The sequence below is a fragment of the Anopheles gambiae genome, chromosome 3 (genome assembly GCF_943734735.2).
Source record: "Anopheles gambiae chromosome 3, idAnoGambNW_F1_1, whole genome shotgun sequence".
Taxonomy (NCBI): domain Eukaryota; kingdom Metazoa; phylum Arthropoda; class Insecta; order Diptera; family Culicidae; genus Anopheles; species Anopheles gambiae.
In genome coordinates, this window is record NC_064602.1 from 6,010,830 (window position 1) to 6,025,682 (window position 14,853).

Sequence of the window (14,853 nt, forward strand, 5' to 3'; positions counted from 1 at the left end):
GGCTTGTTGGTCGTTGGTGATGTGTTTTTTTCTTGCTTTTTTGGACAACTTATAGCTGATCGCAGTAACTCTCTGCCACTTTGGCCACTTTGGGGCTACCCCCGGCTATGGTTTGGTGGAGAAGCAAAGGGTTAATTTTATGCTACCCGCTTTTGTATGCTGGCTCTGCTTTTTAGGCGGCATTTTATGGCCCAACCCTCCTACTGATCGCTGATCGTACCTTATGCTGGCTTGGGGTGTTACGCGACACGGTAGTGATGAGCGTGCGTGTGTGTGTGTCTTCCCTTACATTGTGCGCTAAATAATGGGTAAGCGTAGTTATTACAGTAATGGTAGAACACACACACACACACACGCTGGAAAGTCCTGATGGGCTGCTCGGTACAAAGAAAGTCGTGTCAATCGGACCAACTCCAACCGAAAGGGATCTGCCCGAGAGAAAATCGCAAATTGTAGGTTTCCATTTAAACGCGAGTGGCGAAAGAAATCAACGCACGGGTTTGAAAGATCAACCGTTGGACTCGTTGGACGGTCCATTAATGATAGGTCCAGACTGCAACAAAAAAAGCTCGAACCAAAGTCCGCAGGCATTCGAGCCCGTAAACGACCAGTAACCGGCAAAATGCGGAAATTGTTTTTGCCGGTTCTCTGATGTCAGCACGTGTGTGCCAGGTGAGTAGGAGAGAGAGAGAGAGATAGTGAGAGTGAGTGAAAGAGAGCAACAGCTCGCTAATTGATGCTAATTAACACCCGACAGCGAACGCGTCACGCAGCGGTTATGGGATCTTGGGTTGCTTTGATGGGTATGTACCACCGAACATACAAACGTCATGGCGTGATGGGGAAGCATTCAACCTCACTGTTGTTTGTGTGTGTGTTGCTAACGGGAGATTTTCTACCAAGAATTGAGCTGTGAATCTGGCTGTAAGTTTCAATCCCAAAACTTCTTCCAATAGCTAATGCCAGAGCATGGCATGGCGTGTACGGGACACCTGTATCTGTATGCCACGCGCATCGACCGGATGCTCCCCATATGGCACCCATCAACATTTTCTGTGTTTGTGTTTTGCTCCCACCCAGCCCGGAAGTGAAGCCATCGCCTGAAGCGTCATCGTCCCCCTCATCGAGCGGAAAACACGGCACGGAAAGAATAGAAATTAATTCTAATGCCACCGGGCGCGGGCAGGGTCTTAATTCATCTAATCCTGCTCACAGCCACGCTCTCTATACGCGGCACGGTTCATGGTCACACTCACCTCAGCAACAGGTCAACAACACGCACACGCACAGGCACGTGTGGACAGGAGACGACACACCGGTATCCGGTACCGGACGACCCATCCGCAGTTCATCTGCATGCCGGTTTGGGGCACATTCGGATCATTTCCCGTCGGCGGCCCGGCTTTCCGGCAGTTCCGGTGCACCGCGGTTCTTTCACAATGCCCAATTAGCATGGTAATGGAGACGTGTTTCGGGGTAGCTTCCGCGCGAGGAAAAGTGTCTTCTGACAAGTTCATCGGCTGCAATAATGGCTTCGGATCGTGCTCGGAAGATCTTATCGTTGGAAATATACAGCACGGAAAGCTGTGTAGGGCAAGCGGGGCAAGATGGACCTGTTAAGGATTTTGGTCTGTATATCATTGGTTAAACACCACTTTGCATTGTTATTTTGAGGGCAATCGATACCTCAACGTCTTATTCCAGAAAAACAATCAGAAGAATTTCGCATTAATAACAAATATACACGTTTAAAAGGAATTTTAAAAATCTACGTCAAAAGTTATGAAAATGTGTTGTGCGGGGTAAAATGGTCTCGCTATGGGGCAAAACGGTCTTACACGAAATGTCAAAACAAAGGGACAAAATGGACCACAATATTGGATTTTAGGCTTTGGTTTACTCTCTTGCATCTTGGTAAAATTGTGAGAGTAAAAAGTTAAGTTTAGTATGTAAGCGTTTTGTTGATAATCTAGTCAAATGCTGGAATATTTCAATAATTCACGCGTTTGTCAGTCATTTTTCTCGTCAGTGGAGCCCCGTTTATCCGGGCTCATCGGGACTTGACCTCGCCCGGATATAACACGGATAATAATAAGTTTGAAATTTATCTTATGTTTTGACTCAAATTAGCAAATTTTTATTAACTTTGTGTTTTTCCAATGAGAATATTTGAAATTTGCCATGAATTATAGTGTTTTTTTGTTATGACAATGTACTCTGATAACCGTATTTTCAAATATCCTCCTTAGAACGCAATGTCACCTTTGTATTGAAATGTCATTTCCCAACAGCACGGATAAACGGACAGCCGAATAAAAGGTACCCAGGATAAACAGCACTCCACTGTAGTTTAGAATCTTAGGTTATGAAACGTTCATGGTGGGCTTTAAACATTGTGTTTGAAGTTTTTCAATCATTAGAAGTCATTGTAAACGTGTTAATTGGCCAATAATGCAGGTGACCATTTCACCCCACCATACCATTTTGTCCCAGGTTCCCCTACATTGATTGATCATTGAGCAATGGTTGTTATCAAGCGGAAAAGTAAGCTTTGAATTAGTGATATGCTGTATGGAGCGCACCCACGACTCCGATCCGATTCCGACTCCGGCAAAATGGAAGCACCCCGGCAGTCGTCCGGAGTCGTTCGAAGTCGTTTGGAGTCGTCGATGTCGTTCGGAGTCGTCCGGAGTCGTCCAGAGTCGTCCGGAGTCGTTCGGAATCGGAGTTGGTCGGAGTCAACAGGAGCCGTTGTGCTTAATGTGCTTGTGATCAGACATTTGCTTTCGTTGTGTTTTTTTGTCTTTCACTTTGCGCGTGCACCCATCTACAAGCCGACCTCGGCCGACTCCAGATGACTACGGATGACTCCGTCTGCAGCCGATTCTGGAAGACTCCAGACGATTCCGGGTGATTCCAAACGACTCCAAACGGCTCCGGACGACTCCAGACGACACCGGTCGAACCCAACTCCGGGTGATTCCGAACGAATCCGGACGACTCCGACTCCAAACGACTCCGGATGACTCCAGACGACTCCGGATATTGCTGCGCGAACCTACCTCCGGAATCGATTCCGAATTTATCGGAGTCGGATCGGAGTCGACTCCGGATTTTTGCCAACTTTACCCATCACTACTCTGAATGAAAGAGACTTTCGTAAGCGAGGAACCTCGGGTAGACCAGTTCCGGACATTCTTGATGCGAGATGCCTGAACGATCGTGGAACTGTTTGATCTCGGTAGCGTACCGCTCAGTAAGGGAACATTGTGTATCACTCCCATACAGTTGCTCTGGATGCTCTGGTCCGTGCGCTGAAGCTATAAAGCCGTTTATAACCGTTTTCTTTTTGTTCTTGTCCATAATTTACCAACAAGAAGTTCATTGTACGGAACCATTCAGTACACACACACACGCACACACACACACGCACATAAAGTGTGGACAGTGAAAAGCCCATAATGCACGCTAACGGAACGGGGCAAGTAAGTTTTTCCTGCCTTACCCGAAACAGCTGCCCGAAACTCAGCGGACCATTACGATGTGTGAGCCCTGCCGAGTGGGGTTCTTTCCCCGCAGCGTTCTTGGCCAAGTGTTCGAGAGCGCGCGCGCGCCTCTTCATGCTACGGATGGCCGCCTGTTGGTCATTAGCAATTCCGTGCTTTACCGTGCAACTCCCCCCTGCGATCGTATTGTTGTTTGTGCTGTTCGTTCTTGCTGCCATATACTGGCAAATGCCACGCATAAACACACACACAAACACACACACGCAGACGAAAGTCCGAAGCGAAATTGATAATAACTTCCGAAGAGGAAGGGGTAATAGAAACAGCACGTCGTCTTGGGGTTCCTCGCTTTATACGGGGGAGCGGTTGGTGCTGCTTCCGGTCTGTTGCGGTCGTGTTGCAGTTTTGTGAGCCGTGGTAGATGGGCGTGTGCCACAGACATGCACACACACACACACACGCACAAGCACACGCACAAAGACAACGTGACGTGAGTAAGGTACGTAATGAACGCAAGGCAACTCCTTTCTGGACCCTCGCAAACGGCCCTCCAGGGGGGAAGCACCAATCCGGAACACTATGGCCATGAGGAGGGGCAGTTTCTAGAGGATGGTTAATAAAAACGAAAAGGGAATGAATGAAGGGGTGGCAGGGGTAAGCTTGGCATTTGTTTTTCCTCCAAGTTCGTGCTAGAAGCTGCGGAGAGCTTCTGCTTTTACCAGTCAACGCAAAGACACGGTTGAGGAGTTGTTTCCATTTTGGGGCTGGGTGGCGAAATGTGTGTAATAAAGGAGTGTTTTTGTGTTTTTGTTCGTTTTCTTCGCGAATGAATAAATCTAAAAATGCATTCTATATGTTCCAATCATTCATCGAACAACGTACGATTTATGATCTTCAATCAAACGACATCATTACCGACTGCTTTTTTTGTTTCTTCTTTTAATGTTTTCCCATGTTTTAAATTCAAAATTTCCGCTTTCGTTATGGTCGCATCTCTTTTCATCTTCCATTTTCTTTGTCTTTTTGGGAAAGAAACAAAAAAGAACCAGCTCCCGATCGTACGATCTTGTCGTCGTAATTAGGCGCAAACCTCTTACGCAAGCAACTCTTTCCACCTTTCGAGGTATCCTTTTCTATACACCCCTTTTTCCTTTGCTACATCGAACGAGGCCGCCAATCAACCGGCCCGCATAATTTATTGCCACCAAAATATTGTCCACCCTACCTAGGACCCTCCCTTCGCTTACGCTGGCACGCTGGGGGATGATCAAAACGATGATCGAGAGGAACAGCGCAACCCAAACGGGGACCGTTCATTTAATACATTTTTCTTCCCTTTCTTTCTCTCTCTCTCTCTCGCTTCGATTCATCCTAAGGGGCTTTTCGTCCTCATCTTCGAGCTCGAGTTCGTCGATCGATTTCGGGAAAAGTCTTCCAACGGTTCGATCAAAGATCGATTTGATGCGATCAAATGAGCCCTCGTTACTTCGCTGCGCCTGAGTCGATGTGAAATATAATAAAAATAATGATAAGGTTTGATTATTTGCGTGCCTCCGTGTTGCCGTGAGGATCTTTTGTGACGGAGTCCTTTCGGTCGTATACCTCATGGCGTACACGTGTTTGCTTGCACAATATTTGCAGCTACGACAATTACGTCCCTTTCACATGAGAAAAATAAGAAAAAGCGCACCATATTTAAGCGGTGCTTCTTTGGCACAGTTTGGTTTGGAAGCAGCACGAAAACAAGTCCCGATTTGGAGTGAATGAATGACGAATTCATAACTCGCGCACTGAACACGGTGACCTTCGGCGCGGAGTCAGTTTCCATGTTCGGCACTGCCAGCGACCATTTATTGGCCTGTGCTCCTGTTGCCAAACGACAGATGGCTTTTTTGTTTTGGTTGGAGTGAGGAGGGGAGGGGAGGGGGGGGAGGCAGAACAGAACCTGCGACCAAATGGTACCGGGCAATGGGTGGTGGTTCGGCATGGGGATGTAAATAAAACTCACCCCATCGGACAACCTGTTTCTTACTCATCGTAAGCGCTTCTCTCTGGCAACGGGCATATTGGAGTCACGGCGCCTGCCTCGAATCGACACCCATGGTGGCCATGAGCCATGAGGGACGAGGAGAGAGAGGGGGGGGGGGGGAGGAAGGTGATTGCAATTGAACGCACCAGCAGTGAACAAACCTGTTCGCGTATTTCATTCGGGAAAGTGGCCTCTCGGGGAGAAAAGGAAGCTATTAGTTGTGCATGTTTCTAACGCAGTGTATGCAAATGCTTCACAGCAAGGGTCTTATGATTTGTCATCGTTTTAGTGGAAAAAAAATGAAAGTGGAAAATGATCTCCCTCTCGTTTTAGATATAAGGGTAATAACATTGATTATACTGCACTGTATAACATAATTTAAATAAATTTAAAATAAAAATCACTTGTAGTAGAATGCATCCGAAAATCGTGTTTTAACGGCTACACAAGCACAATTCAAAATAGAAGGTTGAAGCTTTCGTTGCTGCTCGACGCCTTAAAAGCTCACAGTGGAATGTGCTCGACTGCTCGAACTGGTTGATTTCAGCATACAAATTTATTTCGTTAATTTTCATCTTATTTGGTCCATTATTGCTTATTTAAAAAATCGTCTTTAAATGTATAACAAACAGTTTTATCACAAATGCAGTTTTCACATGAAATCGAATAAAATGTCTGCTTTGAACATCGACCACTGTGCGCATTGTGTCAGTCCCAGTGTGATATATTTGTTTACATCGACCGAAACGTCAAACGACATGTTTGGGGAACAACAAAATTATAAAATTGGATTTATAATTCTCTCTGCTGCAATTGCTTCCAGCAGGTGTAACAAATCTGTTTTGCAGGAAAATACTGCATCGTGCTGTGCTGTATCGTAGGCTTGTTGCTTAACACCCATCTTCACGGCCGAACAGTGAGGATAACGCGAAAAAACAGAGCACAAACAGCAGCATCGGAAGGAGGGTTGGTAGCTTGTAGGGGGTGAAAGCAGCGACCCGTGTTCCGGAGCAGCAGCAGCAGCAGCATGGCAACGGCAAATGCAGCGGTCGTTGTTCCACCAGTGCCGGCTGCCGACGACCAGGACTACCAAGAGTCGGACAAAACGCGTGCCTCCAATGCGGAAGATTTTCCCAACTTTCGCGACTTCCAGATCGTCAAGATGGTGCAGCACTTTCGCGTCGTGACCGACGGGTCGCAGGAGCAGCTCCGCCTCGGGTTCAAGTGCAAAACGTGCGGCACCACGTTCAACAAAACGATGCAGCTGCTCGGCCACATACGGCTGCACTTCGAGGACGAGCACACGTGCCGGGACTGTGGGAAGTACTTTTTCGACCCGAACAAGCTGCAGGTCCACATCAAGTGAGTATCGGAAGCGGGGGGAGTGGAAGGGATTAATTTGGAATTGATTAACTGAATACAACTCTTTTTGCAGAGCGAAACACACGATCAACATGCTAAAGTGTCAGCTCGGATGTCCCCGCTACTCGACGCCCAGCTTCAAATGCCTTCAGCTGCACTACGAGCGGTTCCATTTCGTGAAGATACGCATGCGAGAGCTGCGCAAAATGGACGAAGCGATCCGGAACGGGGGCACCGTCATGACGCAGATCATTTCGAAGAAGCAACAGCGCAAACAGTTGCGCACGCTGGAAGCGCTGCGCTCTGGGTCGAGCGGAGAGGATTCGCAAGGGGCGGAAGGTCCGTACGAGGGCGAGGAGGAGGATATGGAACAGCAGCAGGAGGAGGATGAGGAGGAGGAAGAGCAAGCCGGAGAGGATGAGGAAGTCGAGGAGGAACAGCAACCAGTACCCCAGCCGCAGCAGCAGCAGCAACAACCACAGCAACAACAGTTACTGCAGCCACAGATACACCTACAGCAGATACAGATCCAGCAACCACAGCTAATACATCAGCTGCAGCCACAGCAACAGTACGTGATACAAACGGTCGAGCCGGTCGCGGTGGCAGCAGCACCGGAGGAGGAAGACGACGGGTACGATGACGATGATGACGGTAGCGAAAAGGTGCTGTCGGAAACGGCGGAAGAGAACGCACTGTACGACGACCAGATGCAGTGTTGCGTTTGTGGCGCCATCTTCGAGGAGGAGCAGCAGCTGGAGCAGCACGAAAACTCGCACACCGCTCCGCTCGAGTGTAGCTTCTGCAGCATGACCTTCCTGCAGCTGCCGGACATACGGGCCCACTACCAGGCGCGCCATCAGGCCATCAGCCGACCGTCGCAGCAGTACGTGATTGCTCACCCGAGCGGGTCTCTGGTGCAGCAGCAAGCTTTACACCAAATCGTACACAATCCACACCAGCTGCAGCACGATCAGCAGCAGCAACAGCAGCACCAGCAGCAGCCGCAGATCCAGCAAACGGCGCAATTCATTCCGAGCGCCGCGAACGGCGCCATGACGACGATGCTGGTGATGCAGAACGGCATGCTCATACCGGTGCACGCGATCGACAGTGCGCAGCTGACGGCGGTGAATCCGTACCAGCATCAGCAGGCTCCCACCACCACGCTAACACCGATCGCCCAAAGCCCCCAAATAGCGTGGCCCATAACGGCAACACCGATAGCGACGACCCACCACCACCAGCAGCAGCAGCAGATCCTTCCGCCGGTTCACAATCAGATCGAAATCATCCCGCTCCACAGCAGTCCGCAAGCCGGTGGTGGCGGTGGTGTTGCTGCTGCTGGTGGTGGAGCACAGCATCACAGCATCATCGCCTCGATCGGGACATCACCGCAGCAGCAGCAGCAGACGCAAACGCTTACCCCGATTCAGCTGAGCATTAAGGATGCGAGCGGCAATGTGATTGGAGGTGGTGGGACGGCACCCAACGCAACCGGTGGCTACGTTATCAATCAGATTGCATCGATCGATCCAAGCTATCTGAAGCAGATCGATCCAGTGTTACACCAGCAACAGCAGCAGCAGCAGCAGCAACCGCAACAGCAAATACATGCCCAGTGGCATACATCGGCCCAGCCGCAGCAACAGTTTCATTCGTAGTAATGTCCCCGGCTGATGGGGCACGGGTTACTTTAGAGCATTAATCGCAATTTTCTACCGCGCTGTAGAGTCTAGGGTTGGGTGCACACACACACACACCCACCCATCCGGATCCGGTGTTTTAGATAGGCTAGATCAAAAACCCCTTTCTTTTTTCGTTTTGCTGTGTGCTGATGATGCAAAACAAGGAAAAACTGATTCCCCAGCGTGTTTAACAATCTAGATCACATTCTGTTTGCGGGCATTTGTCGGTTAGGTTTAGGCTTTATTTGTGTACCCCATAACGTGCGTAACAACGTGGTAGTATCTTAATTATTATGCATACTTGCATTATCTAAGTTCGGTGTTACTAAATATATGTGAGAAAAAAAGGTAATAAATGAACAGCAAATTAATTGTTTCTCCCTTAAAAGAGTCTTTTGCGCTTCCAATAGAATATTTATTACAGAAAAAAACGTGGTGAGAAAAGCCCCCCCCCCCCCCCATTACTGATTGGTATGTGATGTCGCTTCACGGCCGATGGCCGATGGAGCTGCTTGGTGCTGAAGCAGCAACCTCCTCAGCAGCTTCGTTCGCTCGTGTTCCGGCTTTTCCGCCCGTATGCGGTACAGCACCTCCGGAAACTCGGGATGATTCAGCTCGATGTGCCGCGCGTACTTCTGCACGTTCGGCAGCATCTCCAGGCAGGCGAAGCATTTGAGCGAATCGTGCGAATGCGACGACAGGTGACCGTTCAGTGCCGTGGCCCGGGTGAACGTTTTGTAGCACACGATACACATGAACGGCCGATTGCTGATGTGCACGCGCAGATGTATCAGCATGGCCTGCTCTTTGGCGAACCGTTTGCGACACTCCGGACATTTGAACGGCTTCGTGTCGGCGTGCATTATGCGCATATGCTGGCGGAGACCAAACGGTTCGCTGAAGCTTTTGCCGCACAGCGTGCACGTCGTTGAGGTGAGCGGATTGCCAAAGCTGCCGGGCCCTGTCCCGGGTGTGGCGGACATTTCCGGCAGCTCATCGGCCGGTCCAATCTCCTCCAGCTCGGGTGAGCGGGCCTGCAGCTCCATTTGGGCGAGATCTTCGAGAAACTTCTGGTCCACAGTTGCGACTGAGCTGATGACGAAGCCGATTCCACTGTTGCTGCTGTTCGTTATGCCACTGACCGGCTGCTCTGCAGTGCTGGTGGTCGCCGGGAGAAACTCTTCCATTTGCTGTTCCGGTTCGGAATTGAACTCTTCCAGCTGATCCAGCTCCGTTTTAAGCAGATTGTGTAGCTCATCAGTCTTGAAGGAATCTTCTTCTACTTTGACGCGTGGTTTCTCCTCTGCCTGTTCCAGCTCGATCGTCGTGACGGAGATGGGTGGTTCCTTTTGCTCGCGTAACAGCAACCCCGACAGGATGGGATTCGCTTCGATCTGCTTCTTTAAACTTGAACAAGGCTCCTGCTTGTTGATTGGCACCAGATCCACCTCCGAGGACACCTTTATTGGGGACGCTTGGCAGCTTTCCTGGTGGCTCTCCAGTGTCGAAGCCTTCGCAAACGCATCCCCACATCGGCTGCATTGGTGCGGCTTTTGGGCGAAAATGTTCTTATCGTGCAGGTGCTGCTTCATGTGCCGGTAAAGCGTGTCCTTCGGGAGTATCTCTTCGCATTCGATGCAGCGGAAGGTGGCCACCTTTACCGTGGGTGACGTTTGGTCCACATCCACCTCCATGTTCGTGCTCGGTATGGAGGGGGTCGCTGGTACGGTTTTCGTGATGCGCGTTACCGTCAACCCGGGGTGAAGCTTCTTGATGCAGTGCACCTTCAGGTGCAGCTTGAGCCGTGTCGAGTTGGCGAACGAACGCTGGCAGAGGCTGCACACGTACGGATTTTCCCCGGTGTGCACCACCATGTGCGCTATCAGGTGGCCCGTGTTGGGCAGCAGCTTTTCACACTCGTTACACTTGTAGTGTGGGCCTTTGTCGGAGGGGGAGTCCTGCACGACCGTGTACCGGTCCGACATGGTTTCGGCTACGATATCGTTCAGGTAGTCGGAGGTGATGTGTGTCCCGTTGGAATCGTACAGTTCCTCCTCCGCTTCTTCGTCACCATTTTTCGATGGCTGCAAGTAGTAGTAGGCTGGTATTTTGCGTTTCGACTCGTTCGTATCATCCACCTCCATCCCGGGGCGATGCGCTTTAAAATGAGTGGAAATTCATGTAACGCAGGAAAAGAACAACTTGTTCATCGAATAATACCTTTAAATTAATCCTCGGGTGTAATGCAGCGACAAACTACTTTCCCTTTTCCCAGAAAGTGGACGTTTTCGCGAGGACGATTGCTTTGTTTTGTACACAATCCCATTTGACGTTTGCCGTTTGACGTTTAGCGAAAGAAGCGTCTGTCAAGCAGTGTGGCCAGATTGTTTTGGTGGTTTTAGGTAGGCGCATCAAAATTTAATCGGTAGTTTTCGGCAGGTTAAAACCAAGGTGTTTTCGAAAATCGATTGAAAATGACAAGGTGAAGTTGTTCTGACCAAAATGACATTTCTCGACTTGACATAACTATTCCGGGAGCTCCGGTATAAAAATCGGGGAGGTCTGGTGCGAGATAATGAAATTTGTATGCAGAGAGTGACAGATGTCTCCCACAATGTCGCCCAGCTAAAGCGATAAAAATCAACCTTCTAAATACATTATCCTTCGTGGGAATACAGATCAAAGTGGGTATAGGGACTAGGTGGGCTTATAGGTTTGGCGGGAAGGCCATATTGGACGAACGAATGACAGGAGGGGATTCGATTGTGATACGTAGTTTTTCACCTACACTACGACACATCCACCAAAACAGCCATTGAAATTCACACGCATACATCAACAAATGATCGAATCCCCTCCTGTCATTTCGTTTTCATTTTTCTACAGCACGGCTGTCAAAATGTTCGGGATAAGCCCACCTGTATAATAAGGCGGCGCTCTGGGACCAATCGAACGAGACAAACAAACACGACTCTGTTCGATAGGTGCTCTGTCAGCTGTTCGATGTCTTATAGACCTGTCATGATGCACTGCAATACGCCTTTCTATTCGTCTCGAAAATGAAGCATGTTCATAGTTTAAATGAATATCCACCTACAGGGGGAAGATTCAACTCATAATTTACTAGTTATTCACATCTATAATAACATAGAAATCATTCAAATTTAATATTGAAAAATGTAAACAAACGTCCATGCCAAAACACATACAGTGCATACACATGGATTATGTACACACAATAGTTTAATACGTTTCAATCCTTTATATTTGATGTTATAATTGATAGAAAAGTTTAACAATAATTATTGATAGCTATTTTAAATATTTTGCACGCAATTTTAAGAAGAAAAAGAGACAAACTACGTAAACAAACTTAAAAATGTCCCGAATTGAATTCTATCTACTGTAGCTGTGAAGCGTTTGACAGCCAAGGTACTCACAGCACAGGTGGGTATCGAACATCACAGACAGAATCAACTGACATGTTCGACTCGACGTTTGTCTTGTTTGTTTGTTTGTGTCTGACAGTGCACCTCCATATGATTATATGGGTTTGTTCGTGTCGGATGTCGTGTTCGATTGCTGCTAGAGCGCCGCCTAAACCTACTTTGATACAGATAAATCGGTATTTCTGGTCACTCTGCTGTCAAGCCATGGCGCTGTCAGCCAGGGGGATTTTTCTTGTAATCGCGCGTTTTCTCCCCCGACTCGGCACGGATTGTAAACAAACAAATTGTGCGAAAAAACGTGTAAAATAATCCATTTACTCACCCGGAATTAGCGCGGAACCCGTTTAGCAGCGTGCTTTGGCTGCGTGTTTGCGTGTGCGTGGGCTGTTTGGCTGCCCCGGGTTGCAATGTCGGTCGTAATCGAGACCACGATCGGCGACATCACGGTGGACCTGTTCCTGAAGGAGCGTCCCCGCGCCGCACTCAACTTCCTGAAGCTGTGCAAGCTGAAGTACTACAACTACAACCTGTTCCACACGATCCAGTCGGACTTTATTGCGCAGACGGGCGATCCGACCGGGGCCGGCGATGGCGGCTCGTCCGTGTGGGGCATCCTGGAGGGGGCGGAGAAGCGCTACTTTGAGGGTGAAAGCGTGCCGAAGATCAAACATTCCGAGCCCGGGCTGCTGTCGATGGTGAATGCGGGCGAGCAGTTGATTGGGTCGCAGTTTTTCTTCACCCTCGGGCCGGACCTGACCTCGCTCGACGGGCGCCATACCGTGATCGGCGAGGTGACGGAGGGCCACGAGGTGCTGCGGAAGCTGAACGAGGTGATCTGCGACGACCGGCACCGGCCGTACAAGGATGTGCGCATCACGCACACGGTCGTGCTGGACGATCCGTTCGAGGATCCGCGCGGGTTCCGCGAGCCGAGCCGGTCGCCCTCGCCGTCGGCCGAGCGGCTGCAGGGCGGCCGGATTGCGGCGGACGAGGAGATTGACGATCTGGGCGGCAAGACGGAGCAGGAGATCGCGGAAATGATTGCCGAGCGGGAGGCGAAAGCGCGGGCCACGATACTGGAGATCGTGGGCGACATCCCGGACGCGGACATTGCGCCGCCGGAGAACGTGCTGTTTGTGTGCAAGCTGAACCCGGTCACGACGGACGACGATCTGCAGATAATCTTCAGCCGGTTCGGCAAGATCGTCGGGTGCGAGGTGATACGGGACAAGCTGACCGGCGACTCGCTGCAGTACGCGTTCATCGAGTTCGAGAACCAAAAGTCGTGCGAGGACGCTTACTTTAAGATGGACAACGTGCTGATCGACGATCGCCGCATACACGTCGACTTTTCGCAGTCCGTATCGAAGATCAAGTGGCGCGGCAAGGGCCGGGGAATCGAGTTCAAGGACGGGGCCGATAAGCGGTCGTTCAAGGATTACGATCGTAAGAAGCAGCAGCAGCAAACGAACCGTAACGGAGACGGATCCAACAAGCGATCGAATGCTTCGCCGAAAAGGGAACGTGAGCGGAAGCAGGAACAGAAGGGTCGCTCCCGGTCCGATTCAGGATCTCGTTCCCGATCACGTTCCAAATCGCGCTCCAAATCGCGCTCCAGATCTCGTTCTAGGTCTCGTTCCAGATCCCGTTCCAGGTCCCGCTCCAGGTCCGGATCTCGTTCGCGTGCCAGAAAGATGGACCGTCGTCAGCGTAGCCGTTCGCGCGACCATATGCGCGATCGGGATAGAAACCGCCCTCCGGGACGCAACGCACAGGAGAGCAATCGTGGCCGAAAGCCGAACCTGACCGAACGCAACTCCGCCTACATGGAGCAGCGCAACGGGCGAGACATTCGCATCAACCAGGGCATGGTGGATTACAAAAACCGTCCCTATCCCAACAGCTTCGTGCAGCGTAACGGCCCGCGCGATAAGAATGCACCGCGCGGCGGCGGTCGCTCATCGCGGGGCGCTTTGCATTGGTCCGATCCACTACCACCGCGGCGTCGGTCTCGTTCGAGGGATAGACGCACGAGACGGTCCCGTAGCCGATCGCGGTCGCGTGACCGTCGCCACAGCCCACCCGACCGTCACGCCGGTAGCCAGAGGATGCATTCGCGCGAGGACAGGGACCGCCGGCAGCATTACGGCGAGCGGTCGGCTCGAAGCCCCTCGTACAGCCGGTCGTCCCGGGCTAAGGATAAGGAGTACGGGCGGGGCGAGCCGGCGAAACAGGACCGGGCGCGACCGGATGCGAAACCAGTGAAGCGACGATCGTCCAGCAGCGGCTCGTCGAGGAGCGGCAGCAGCGAGCCGAAGGAGAAGAGGAAGCGTAGAAGCGCGTCGCCGGATTCGGTGGACTCGGACAGTTCCTCCACCTCCAGCTCGTCCAGTGCGTCGGACGAACGGGCTAAGAAGCGCAAGAAGAAAGCGTCGAAAAAGAAATCGAAGAGCAGCAGCAAATCGGGCAAGAAGCGGAAGGACTCCGTTTCCTCGGACGAAGGAAAGCACCGGAAGAAGTCGAAGGGGAAGAAGAAGAAAAAGAAGCATTAAACTTTAGATTAAATGCATTTGGTGGTAATTAAGCTATCTGATGGATATCGCGGTTTGCAAGGAAATAAAGCAACGGAATTTGCGCACATGTGCTATGTGTTAGATGAATAAATTTTGAATTAGTGTGACCAAAATGATTGCAAAAGAAAGGCTTTTCTTGTTCTAGATGATTTAAATAGGGTCTGGAACGGTTTGAGAATAATTTTTCTTTTTTTAATTCATATTATCGAATTTTCACATCTCCTGTGTCGGACTATGGGCGAGAGC

The 14,853-nt window shown here is 50.4% G+C and overlaps 3 protein-coding genes across 3 annotated transcripts; 2 read left to right on the plus strand and 1 right to left on the minus strand.

Moving 5' to 3' along the window:
- Positions 1-6,262: 6,262 nt before the first annotated feature.
- LOC5668170 (putative uncharacterized protein DDB_G0271606) lies at positions 6,263-8,973 on the plus strand. The gene is made up of 2 exons (XM_061657337.1): positions 6,263-6,897; positions 6,971-8,973. Exons 1-2 carry the CDS (start codon positions 6,563-6,565, stop codon positions 8,559-8,561), a joined length of 1,926 nt encoding a protein of 641 aa, XP_061513321.1. The 5' UTR covers positions 6,263-6,562; the 3' UTR covers positions 8,562-8,973.
- On the minus strand, positions 8,956-10,971 carry LOC1277822 (oocyte zinc finger protein XlCOF28). The gene is made up of 2 exons (XM_061657338.1): positions 10,806-10,971; positions 8,956-10,743 (listed from the first exon to the last, which is right to left on the minus strand). The coding sequence occupies exon 2, from the start codon at positions 10,727-10,729 to the stop codon at positions 9,047-9,049; it is 1,683 nt and encodes a 560-aa protein (XP_061513322.1). The 5' UTR covers positions 10,730-10,743; positions 10,806-10,971; the 3' UTR covers positions 8,956-9,046.
- A 1,256-nt stretch (positions 10,972-12,227) lies between these two features.
- On the plus strand, positions 12,228-14,735 carry LOC1277821 (peptidyl-prolyl cis-trans isomerase sig-7). The gene has a single exon (XM_061657429.1). It carries the CDS (start codon positions 12,442-12,444, stop codon positions 14,584-14,586), a length of 2,145 nt encoding a protein of 714 aa, XP_061513413.1. The 5' UTR covers positions 12,228-12,441; the 3' UTR covers positions 14,587-14,735.
- The last annotated feature ends 118 nt before the right edge of the window (positions 14,736-14,853 follow it).